This window comes from Amblyomma americanum, chromosome 10, assembly GCF_052857255.1.
Source record: "Amblyomma americanum isolate KBUSLIRL-KWMA chromosome 10, ASM5285725v1, whole genome shotgun sequence".
NCBI lineage: Eukaryota > Metazoa > Arthropoda > Arachnida > Ixodida > Ixodidae > Amblyomma > Amblyomma americanum.
In genome coordinates this window covers 63,055,377-63,067,660 of record NC_135506.1, presented here as the reverse complement: position 1 = coordinate 63,067,660, position 12,284 = coordinate 63,055,377, and the positions used below count along the sequence as shown (strand labels likewise).

Sequence of the window (12,284 nt, the reverse complement as noted above, 5' to 3'; positions counted from 1 at the left end):
TCGCATTTTTCTGGACCTGGCGAAGTACAGTTCAGAAGACGTGGCCACCCTTCTGGAACCGTTGTCCTCCGGTAACGATGTGATTTCAGCGTGCATTAGGGGCAACAGCCCCGTGCAAGACGGTGTCGATCAGCAGGTGGGCGACGCAATCCGCAAGACCAAATCTTTGAGGTAGGCACATTTGGCGTTCTTCTTTTATGGCCTTCAAGCGGTTTCGAGAGCAGCCTCTGGCAGTGGAGAGCTGGACGTGCGTTGAAAGTGCGGTGGAGACGGCACGGGTGTGTGTCTGTGGCAACTCCCGAAGCGATGAGAATTCGAAATTGCGGTCTGTTCGAGCAATGCATTAACTGTTTTCACGAAAAAATGATCAATTCTCTTGTTTTCTGATCGTAATTCTTTTGGTTAAAAAGCATCACTGCCCCCCTCCCCTCCCACCCTTTCAACACAAAACCAGATCATAGAGCCTTCACGCAGTTCACATTCAAAGTGTCTGCCAAAATATAGTCGTTTTCGAGAGATATGCGGCACACAAATGTGCGCTTATTCATAAGTGCAGTCATCCACTGCGAAAATAGATTGGGCTCTCTCTCTTGAACGTGCAGAAGTGGTAGCGGCAGGCGCCCGTTCTCTTTTACGTAAGTCGTGATAAACCTGTTTCTAAAGAGCTCTGGGCATGTTCTGAAGTTTAGGACTTTGACATTGGTTTGCGAAATGTTACAGGGGGCAAGCACCAGCGATCTCCTAAATGCCCTGCGCGTTCCAAAGAGCATTCGAAAAAGGTTTTCAAAATACGCTTTTACGAAGGAAAGTTCCAATCGAGAATTTTTAGTTTAATTTTGCGAAGGCTCGTATGAGAGTTTGCCTAAACGGTGAAACATTGTCAGATATGGGAAAAAAGTCTTCTAATAGCCTTTCAAAAAATAACCCTCACCTATTCCATTTACGCAGCAAAGTGTGTGTAAAGAATCACTCAGGACGCAGCCCAGCTGTCTTTCGGTGGCCTGTATCCGCTGGGGTAGAATGCCGTTACGACGCGTTAGCTGTGCTCCAATCGTTCAGAAATTTCCGGTATCTTAGACTCCCTAGCGAATGTGTCAAGACTTAAAACATGGTTTGTTCCTTAGCAGCTATTTTACAACGTGTGCCGAGAGCTCAGCTTTTGAATATTCAATGAAGCGATACTCAACAGCAGGGGAATAATTTTCTACTCTTGAATCTTTTTGGTATGTGTTGGTTATCGCTGTATAGCATTTTTTTGCATAGCTGCTCGACCATTATTTGAAATCAACTCTAAAAAGACCCTATTTATTCTGTAATTAATTGCTCTATAGAAGACACACCTGGAGCATCTCAAATTTTTTGTATGAGAAGTACTCGGCGAAGAAAGTTCTACTGTCTCTCCGAAGATGGTGGTTCATAAGCGCAACAGACTCAGCGCAAATCAAAACTGTCAAACCGCAGTTTTGACATCCTTTGGGCAGTTTATCTTGAAACTTAACAAAAGATTACGAAACTCGACAAGTGCGCGGAATGATTTTAGTTCATCATTGATGGTCCAGGTGAAAAGCTAAAGTTCAGTGAAGGGCGCTCGGCTGCTGACCCGGAGTACACTGGTTCGAACCCGGCCGCAGCGACCGCGTTTTGATGGAGGCGAAACGCTAAGGCGCCAGTGTGCTTCGCGATGTCAGAGGGCGTTAAAGATCCCCAGGTGGTCGAAATTATTCCGGAGCCCTCCACTACGGCACCTCTTTCTTGCTTTCTTCTCTCAGTTCCTCCTTCATCTCTTTCCTTCCTATCCCTTCCCGTAATGCATCGAAAGAAACCAAGGACACTGAACCTGGCTGCCAAATAAGACAAACTTCCCGGGGCATTCGACCGCAGTGCAGATGCCCGGGCCATTTTATCTCTCGGTTCGCCAGGTTCTCCTTGCATAATACAGAAAGAAATTAGATCATGGCAGCCAAGTTATGCGGTTATGGCTATGGCAGTTCACCCCCTAGCAAGCGCTGCACCTTACTCCGATGTGCTCTTTGGTCATCGTGCTGTTTTTTTTTCCGGCGCTCTTCTGTCGACGTGCTGTTTTTTCTCCGTGCTGTTTTCTCGCTGTTTTGTTCGGTTGCTGTGCCGTTTTGCCTGGCATTTTGTTCTGACTCATGCCATTTTTTTCATGAGCTGTTTTGTCACCATGCTCATTTAGTTCGTGTTTTTGATGCATGCTGTTCTCACGCGTGCTGTTCTTTCGTGTTACCCCGCCGCGCGGACCTTACCAATTTACTCTGACAATGTGCTTCATTTTAAACCGGGAGAATGGCCATACAGCCCAAGCGGCCTTATTAGGGCGGTATAAGTGCGCCGACTGAAGCCCTTCTGATCGGGTCTGGAAAATAGCAAACGGGAAAATACACCTACTCGGACCACCGCAGCGGTGGCCGAGTGGTTGGCATCCGCCTCGCATGCCGGAGGTGCAGAGTTCGATCCCCGGTGCCGCCGGTTACGCACCGGGGATTCAATGGGCATAAGCTTTCCCCTGGCCTGGTGCTCGGCTAGTAACGGGTGAAATGCTTGGAATATGGGTCTTTCACCCCACCTTGAGTAATCTAAAAATAGCCTGTGCTATGGAGCTCTTTGGCCATAGACGTCCTTGCGCCGTAAGAATGCATAATCATCACCTGCTTGGACCTCGACGTGCGACTAACGTCCTTTCCTCATTTCCCCCCACTGTGGCCTTCCTTGTGCCTTCCTCTCAAAATTAAGGACTTTCAATCAATCGGTTAATGGAATGAAAAATATTACTGCTCCCCGCGGCTACAAGTAGTTCACGGCCACACGCTGCGAGCGAATGTGATCTTTTTTTTCAGACAGCTGACCCTGATGCTCGATTGGCCTGAAAAGAGCATCGTCAACGTGATGCGGTCATTGGAACAAAACCGCAGCGTCCGGGCCCTCATGATAGAGAAGACAAGCTTCAGGACAAGGGCAATCAAGGCTCTGGCCCGATTTGTGGTGGAGAACCGCATGTTAAATACCCTTTTTTTGTACCTCGAAGATGAAGACTGTGGCGAGTCCTTCCAGTATCTAGCCGTCTGCAGAGAGCTGGCAGAAGCCGTGCCTCGTAACCGCTTCTTGACCACCGTGGGCGTGAATTCGGAGGATGTGGACCGCAACTCAATGATCATCTTGGACGCCCTCAGGCGCAACTCGGTGAGGGCGGGCCCACTCGCCGCGAACGCTCTCACTTGCACCTGTACGTCATGCCAAAAAATTATTGAGGTGTTTGGAATGTTTCACTTACTTGTCGTCATTTTCCTCACGGCGCTGGTGAGGGGTCTACCATGAAGTGAGACTGTTTTGGGGCCTTACTTTCTTTAAAAACCAGTTTAGACAAAATCAAGGGACTCGCCATGGTGGCCCAGTGGTTAAGGCTCTCTGCTACTGATCCGGAATTTCTTGGTTCGAACCCGGCCACGGCAACCGTGTTTCCATAGAGGCAAAACGCAATAGGCGCCTGTGAGCTGTGCAATGTCGGTGCCCGTTTAAGATCAAGAGGTGGTCGAAGTTATTCAGCAGCCTTCCACTAAGGCAGCTATCTCTTTTGCAGGAAGCGCTGTAATAGCTTTACCACGCAGTATACCATCCCTTAGCGAAAACTGGCTGCGCCGAAATGCATTTCGACCATATTGTATTGATTTCACATTAATTTTGCGTTATTTTTTTCTAAACTTTAATAACGGAATGAATGCTCTCAAGTATGCTACAGAGTAATATTCTGAACATCCTTTCAAGTATGTCGAAAATACTTTTGCCTGCTAAGTATATTTCGACATTAAACATATACACTGTTGTGTTTGGCTTAAGAAAGGGCTGTAAGTTTGGAATTTCACGACGAAATCATTTTAAGTTATTAACGTTAGAACGAATCACTGACCCACCGACACAACGGCCTAGTCGATATAAGTATTACCAACCTCTTCCCTGAAAGAAAACGCGGCGTTGTTCAAAGATCGATGGCGTGACTGCAAGGGGGAAGAATTTTCACGTGACCACACTGCAGGCTCCCACCAAAACTGACGTGAGCCAACTGGAAGTCGAGACAGGTGTAGTGCTAAGTTTGCCTTACATATAGCCCTTAAGCGACGACCCATAATCTTGCCCGGTGATGCGTTTGTGGCGCAAAGACTATGGGCCTCCAAACTGTCACACAAGTGCAGGACTGGTCGCGTTCGGATACGTGGGCGGTCTAGAATCGATCTGGTAGTGGCAACTTGCTCAGGCATCGTTCAGGAGTTGCGCTGCTAACAAACACTTACATAGGCTTCTATTGGAGCCAGCCGGCCCTGCTAGTCAAGGTCATTTTCGCTAGCAGGTTCGGGCCCGGAGGTACCCAAGACGCTTTTTCCAGTCTAATGCTATCATGTTCTTCACATGTAGTGTAATTAAGTTGTGAATGTCTCCCTCTTAGCGAAACTAATTACGTTTAGAATATGAGGCGGGATATTTAAATCGCATTTTAAACATGTTTTGTATACGTCAATGTACTAAACGTACACGCGAAACTGGTTCCTGAAATTTAGTGCTCGGTATTAGAATTATATGTACATTTGTCAAAAATACCTCCCCCGAAGCATGCTTCGTGCGCTTTTCAAATGCATGAAAAAAATATATATGCGGTTTGAGCATATTGTCAGTGTATTAAAAGGGTACTTTCGCAAATATGAAAGTAATTCGGCTGAAGTACCCATCAGTTCTAACAAGGGTGCAGTCCTCGTAAATATATTTGCAGCACACTTATAGCTGACGTACAACAATGTAGTGCTCGAAATCGCGTTCTGTGGAGTGGCATTTGCATGTTGGCAATGTATTGTAGAAATGCATGTAGAAAATATGAAATGAATTCGTCCAAAGTACATTTTAATTGCAAGAAATGTTTGTTTGATGTAGCAGATCGACATGCTTGAACTTATTCCTAGCTTTGGATTCTGAAGTAAGGGGCTGTGATAGCTGGAGGTAGTCAGCGCAAATGACTGGACGGGGTTGTACGACAAAGCATAACAGCACCGAAGATGCGGACAGCAAACCCTATGGTTTCATCCAGAAGCAGGGCAAACATTTCCCGCAGCTTTTAATGTAAACCGTTGCTTGATATTACTAGAAACGAGGCGTATAAAACTTTGAGAACATTCCGCTTAGACTGGCTGTGTGTGCCCTGTGTTCAAAAAAAAAACGAACTTGCTTATTTTATTGTGAGGTAGACTTAGTGCCCATGCACATTTTCCCAGCGCGTTAGCATTACAGCTCCATATATCTCTGTCTCGGATTAAGAGTGTTTTTTACTGCTAATGTTTTTGTTGTTAGTGGTGTTTCTGACAACCTTTCTTCTAATAGCCGCGGTGGCTCAGTGGTTAGGGCGCTCGACTACTGAACCGGAGTTCCCGGGTTCGAACACGACCGCGGCGGCTGCGTTTTTATGGAGGAAAAACGCTAAGGCGCCCGTGTGCTGTGCGATGTCAGTGCACGTTAAAGATCCCCAGGTGGTCGAAATTATTCCGGAGCCCTCCACTACGGCACCTCTTCTTCCTTTCTTCTTTCACTCCCTCCTTTATCCCTTCCCTTACGGCGCGGTTCAGGTGTCCAAAGATATATGAGACAGATACTGCGCCATTTCCTTTCCCCCAAAAACCAATTATTATTATTATTATTATTATTATTATTATTATTATTATTATTATTATTATTATTATTATTATTATTATTATTATTATTATATTTGTCTGTTCTGTCTGCTTGCGGAAGTTATTGTGGCCAGCCGGCAACCGTGCACACTTTTCATTCTTCCTTCAGTCGCAATACTCTAAATAAGATGCTCGTGTGATGTGCGACATCCGGGCAAGTTAACGAACTTCAAGTGGTTCAATTTTATCCGCAACCTCCCACTGTGAGCCTGCCGTGAGGACTCCAGACTCGGGCGCTCGTCTGCTGAGCCAGTACCAGAGTTCGAACCAGACAGCGGCAGCCGCGTTTCGATGAAGGCAAAACGCAAAAGGCGTTCATGTGCTGAGCGATATAAGTGTATGTTAAAGATGCACAGGTGGTTGAATTTATTTCAGACCCCTTCATTACGGCTCTCCTTTTTTCTCACTTCTTTCATTCCCACCTTCCTACTGTCCCTTACTGCGCGGTCGAGGTGTCAGCCGAGTTGTGAGAGAGTTACTGCGCGATCTTATTTCCTAAAAAAATCACTAACCACTAACCACCCCTCTTTTTGATGCCTCTTTCTCTTCCTTTTTTCACTCTCTTTAACGTTTCCCCCACTGCGCGGTTCGGGTGTCCACAGTGCAGTAAGACAGTTTATTGCGTCTTCCCTTTCATGAAAGGTCATTTGCATATCTACTCATAACCGCCTAAAATTTTGCGCACGTGTCCTCACCTTACGGATAATTCACTTCACTTCAGCAGCAAGGAGTATATAGCTCTACAAGTTCCCATAGCTAAGGAGCAATTACTAAAAGTATGACAGTCGAACACAGTCACGTGTCACTCTCGCTTCGAGGCCACAGCAGCGGCGCAGTGTTCGGGGTAATCCAAGCCTAGTGTCTTATTCGCCAAGAGCATATTGCGGCGCTGCTGAGGAAAGGCCGAACACCTGCTACTATGTACAGCTGCGACAGGTCCCACTTTCATGAACTGTGTGTTACGGCCTCCCCAACATTATAGTGACTGCCGGGAGAGAGCTGGCACGCTCATGTATTCCATCCAGACTTCCGATGACGCCGCTGACGAAGATGACGACCGACTTTCCCGCTGTTAAGAGTACTTCCCCGTTTGGCTTTCGTACTTCCTTTATGCCCTTGTAGCCGCTGCGGTGGCTTGGTGGTTATGACGCTCGGCTGCGGTCCCAAAAGACGTGGGTTCGATCCCGGCCACGGTGGTTGAATTTCGATGGAGGAGAAATTCTAGAGGCCCGTGTAGTGTGTGATGTCAGTCCATGTTAAAGACCCGCAGGTGGTCGAAATTTCCGGAGTGCCTTACAACGGTGTCCCGCATAGCCTGAGTCACTTTGGGACATTGAACCCCGTAAACCTTAAACCATGTATGGGCCTGCAAATAAACGACTAGCGGTTTATAGTCTTTCGCGTATTTCAAGAAAGCGCGTGATAGTGAGTGCTCATGTGTGTGTGCATAAGATTTTGTTTACAAAGCAGCGATTGCCTCTTTTGTCGAAGGAATGTTGCAGTGCTTCCGCAGCAAAGGTAATGCCCATTCCTTGTCATCCTCATCGACTTTATCTGCTCTAAAATGCAGATGCTGGTCAATGAAGCGGTGAATTTCGTCCACGGCTCCAACGACAGAAATCACGTTTTAGCATTCGAGACCCTGCAGTACTCCAGGACGGTTTTCGAGAGCCTATGCCTGGACGTAAGTGGGGCTCGCGCGAAAGAGGAGATCGACAAGGCCCGCCGGAGGCTGGCTGTCAACTACTTCATTTTCGCTGGCGTCGTCAAGGCCAAGATAGTCTGCCACCCGCGACCGAAGAGGAAGACCACGTTCGACAAGCTGGGCAAGGATGTGAGGGCCCACATCTGCTCTTACCTCATCCTGGCTGACGTCTTGGACATCTAAGGCATCAACATTTCTCAAGGAGACCCTGCAGTATTCAAAAACTCGTAATCGCGCTACTACTGAAGGAGAACCTGCACGCGCCAACAAAGCTTCGGCAAACCATTTCACCGCTACTAAAGACAGCCCCACATGTTTCCGTGGGTGTACCCTTTACGCGCCTCATCATCTCATTACGTTCTTTGACGATGTTCTCATCCTTAGATAATTTTAGTACGTTTTAAGCAGTTGGATAGTTTTAGTGGCATTTGTTTATTATTAGTGGCACCACAGGTGCGGTCTCGTGGGTTTGACTCTTCGCACTGGGGTGAATTTTTACCGGGGTCCCAGCCAAATTTATCTTGCAATTTATTGATTCGATTATACGACCGAGCGATGCTCAAATATTTTATTGCTTTCTACAGTAGGGTCACTCCGCGTGTACTATGTTATAGCTATTCATTTTCGAACGTTGAGTCTCAGCGCCCACCGCTGTATTTTTCTGAACTCCTTTTTCTAATCCACCTGTTTGAATTCATTTTAAGTAGCTGGCTTTTACTTGGCAATAATTTTTGCGCAGCATTTTACATTACTTGACAACTGCGAGCCGTGGCGTTTAGCGCTGTATTTTTCTGAATGTACCCGCATAGATTTCCTTTTACGTACCAGGCTTTTACACGGCAAATATTTTTCGCGTAGCATTTACATTGTTAATTCACAACTGTGAGCATAAGCGTTCACCGCTCTATTTTTCTTCTCTTTTTTCTAATGTACCTTTCCGAGTTTTTTTACGTAACAGGCTTTTACATGCCAATATTTTTCGCCGAGCATTTTACACTGATGATTGACGCAACAGATTGTGTAGTTTCTGGCAAAATTCGTGTAATGAATTTCAGCGAGAAGTATTGCTCTGGCCGGAACTCTACCGGAAGTCGTTACCGCGTGCAAATTTTTTTGTCATTAAAACTTGTCATTAAAGCCTGTTTTCATGTGAAGCTTAATGCACGCGCCGAGTTGAGCAGCAGCCATGTCACGGTTGCATTCGTTGCGCTGGCATCATACCAGACTCTAATTCAAGGGTGCCTGTTCGATTTGGCTGTACTTTATTGTCCGAGTTAATGCTGTTTGCTTCGAAAATAAACTTCGTGGTGGCTAACTTGTCTGTAAGAGGAACCTGGAGCAAATTAAAATGTTGCATACAAATTTGGAGTTTTTTATTTGCTACTTGCGCCATTAAATTCAACAGCATTTTTATTTTGCGAGAAGGTGCTGCAAGAGACGTCAGAAAGAAAGTTGTATGAACAGCTTTAGAGATTTTTAATTCCTCTTTACACAACATCATTGACGGTAGCATGGATTGTTTTGCGGCCATGAAGAGTGCGCTTGATTACAGGAAGAAAATGCCCAAAGAAGTAAGTGCATAGACTCGATTTTCTGGTCAGAGAGTGTGTCCTGGTATGAAATTCACATGCATTCGTTGCTTTTGACGCTTAAATATCTTGCTCCCAATACTGGACAAATGGCTCTGCCGTGGAACAAGCTGCAACACATTGGCGCAACGATAATAAAATCAGACGGCCTGAAGTGCTTTCAGCACACTGTCGTGCTTCGTAACTTTGAAATGCATTACTTCATAATAAATGTGCTACATTATCCACTCTGTGAACAGACTTTCGTCGCTGCGGATGTCGATTAAAGCAATCCTGAAAAAATATATTTATTCCCGCCTCAAGATGCATTAACGGGCCCGCCAGGCGGGCGTGATCGCACCTAGAAGGGAAACAGTACTGAACTCGGACGACTAAAAATCGTCAGCTGATGTCAAATTTTGTTTTAATTAGGGACTTCAGCACCTAGTGATATCGGTACTGGCGCGTCCATTTGGCAGGCTTTGCTGATAATGTCTTAGTTTGGAACCGTACTTATAAACGCACAGCATTGCACCTGGCTGCCTGGCACCTGTCTTACTTTTTTGTGTACCGCCACCTGTGAGCTACACAAGATGCAGTCCCTTCACCTGCCTTTTATCTGGCCTCAGAAAACTGTTCCCCTCCGGACCACAAAAAAAGCAAAAATAAAAGAAATCTTCAATTTCTTCGAGCATGAGACATTACTTCCAGAGGTTCCTTGTTATTTCGTTCCTATGGGCCATACATAAACGGCAGACTGCCTAAGTAGAAGGCTTTTTAAAGTTACGTCTTTGGCTTCCTCTTTCTCCTTGGGGTAACGGAGTTTTTTTTTTTTTACAGTGGTAGAGCTCTGAACTGTGTTTATTAGTATACTTATTGGAACATCAAGCTTAGAAACTCTTTTTCTTTACACAATTTCGAAACTCTCGCCGTCTTTCTCTGCTTTTTCAAGGATATACAATGGTCTCCTTGTCATATTCAACCTTCTGTGCCCTGGATACCAGTCTGTTATATAGCACAACCGCGGTGGCTCAGTGGTTAGGGCTCTTGGCTACTGATCCAGAGTTCCCGGGTTCGAACCCAACCGCGGCGGCTGCGTTTTTATGGAGGCAAAATGCTAAGGCACCCGTGTGCTGTGCGATGTCAGGGCACGTTAAAGATCCCTAGGTGGTCGAAATTAATTCAGGAGCCCTCCACTACGGCACCTCTTCCTTCCTTTCTTCTTTCACTCTCTCCTTTATCCCTTCCCTTACGGCGCGCTTAAGGTGTCCAACGATATATGAGACAGATACTGCGCCATTTCCTTTCCCCAAAAAACCAATTATTATTATTATTATATTGCACAAAATGTTAGCTGTGAATTCCCACTCCTAAATGTGACCTTTCGCGGTGCCTTCAGCAGATTATATGAATGTCTCAAGAATGTTCCTAACCGCATGTGAAATGTCGATCACGGATAATTTATCTTCTCTGAACATACCTCATTTTTACGAAAATTGGACATCTGGTATGTTCGTCCACGCAGTCAACTTCATCTAGCCACACCACTCGTGCTGCCGTCGTCGATTCGTACATAAGCTTACGAAAGTGAGGCCGGCATTTGTCGACGAAACGCAAACTTCAGAACAGTTGTTTCTTCAGATGGTGTTGGGCGAATACATTAAAGGTAACTGTATTGTTTAAAGGTAACTGTATTGTTTATGCAGAAAACGTACGCTTGCCCTTTCGCTTGCATCTACTCGTTTTTGTATCTACTCGTAGAATGTATTTTCTTGATGCTACTCATATTGAGAGTGTGCACATTTGCTTTTAAAGAGCCTTGACTGCCATTTTTTTTATTTCTGTGCTGGTATGATCATCAGCATCACCCTGACTACGCCCACTGCACGGTAAAAGAATCTCCCATGCTTCTCCAATTACTCTGTTCTCTGCCAGCTGCCGCCGCAGTATCCCTGCAAATTTCGTAATCTTATCCGCCCACCTTGCTTTCTGCCGTCCCTGCTACGCGTGCATTCTTTTAGAATCTACTAGTTTGCCCTTAAGGAGCAGCGATTGTCTTTCGTTCGCATTACATGTCCTCCAAAGACCATTTGTTCCTCTTGCATATTCGTCGAATTTCATACGAATTTCGGACGTTCCCGAGTTTTGTGTGATGTACCTAGATATATTGATCTGCTCAGATACAATACTGGTTTTGTAATTGAAATAGAAAGTGGTGATCTGAATTCTGAGGTGTTCAATAGCATGAAGTACAAGTGCCTTTCTTTTATGGGCGCCACCGCGTTTGGACAGTAGTTACGGTCATTGTCTGCGGCTTGCATCACGGCGGCGGTGGAGCATCTCGATGGATCACGGATGCTGGAGGCTCTTGGACTGCACGACGTCACAGCTCGTTAAAGGAGCCGACGTGATCCAAATCTTTCGGTAACTTCCTCTACTGCGTCTCTCATAACGCTAGTCGCTTCACAATGTAAACCCCAATAAAACACAACAAAACGAAACTTATTGTGCTTCGGAAGGATGTAACTAGTGTAAGGTCTAAAAGTAAAAGGTGGCCAGGAAATTTGGTTAGTGCGTTGTGATGATCATATTTGCTGCCTAGAGCTTCACAGAGTGCACAAGCATCAGACACCACCGCAGATCTCGTTGTTCCTTTATACACAATGGGACGAGTATCGCAATCCACTTCGGAGTGCTATCGCGGCTGCATTTGGAAGCCAGGCAGCTCAAATTGCATCGACGGCTGAGCGCGCACTACGGCTGAACATTTAATGTCCTCGCTCGAAAATTCCACTCACACTTTGACTACTCGTCGACGTGGTGTATTTTCTCAGTGTGTCCATGTACTGTGTTTTTGGCACCAGTTTGTTTGAGTGAAGTGTGCCAAATGCTATGGCATTTTTGCACCATTGCACGAAAACGTTGCCGAACGCCCAAGTACGGGAATAACCGGTTTTTCTTAACGTACACTTTTTATCAACTTTGATCCCAGATGCTGTATGCAGTCCCGAATATCCTCCAGCGAGGTCTGTTCTACAATCGCCATCGACCTCTAGACTCGTATGTGTGATCCATGGAAACTGGGAGCACCAGGGGTATTCTCTGGCTACGAATGAAGAAAATTCTGTTCCGTATGAGAACCTTGACATAACAAGACAGCCGTTCAGATGCAACATCTGTCCGTACACTTCTGTCAAACATGCCGATGTTATGAGACATATCGAATTGCACAAGCCGAAAAAGAAATTTAAGTGCTCCCTGTGCCCAAAGGAGTTTCCATCG

At 45.8% G+C, this 12,284-nt stretch overlaps 1 protein-coding gene across 1 annotated transcript in view; it reads left to right on the top strand.

Annotated features, from left to right (window-relative positions):
- Window positions 1-7,737, top strand: part of LOC144108353 (uncharacterized) — a 53,287-nt gene extending 45,550 nt beyond the window's left edge. The window contains exons 9-10 of the mRNA XM_077641608.1: window positions 2,859-3,201; window positions 7,300-7,737. Coding sequence (XP_077497734.1) covers window positions 2,859-3,201; window positions 7,300-7,617 — 661 coding nt within the window. The 3' untranslated portion in view covers window positions 7,618-7,737. The remainder of the gene's footprint in view (window positions 1-2,858; window positions 3,202-7,299) is intronic.
- Window positions 7,738-12,284: the final 4,547 nt, after the last annotated feature.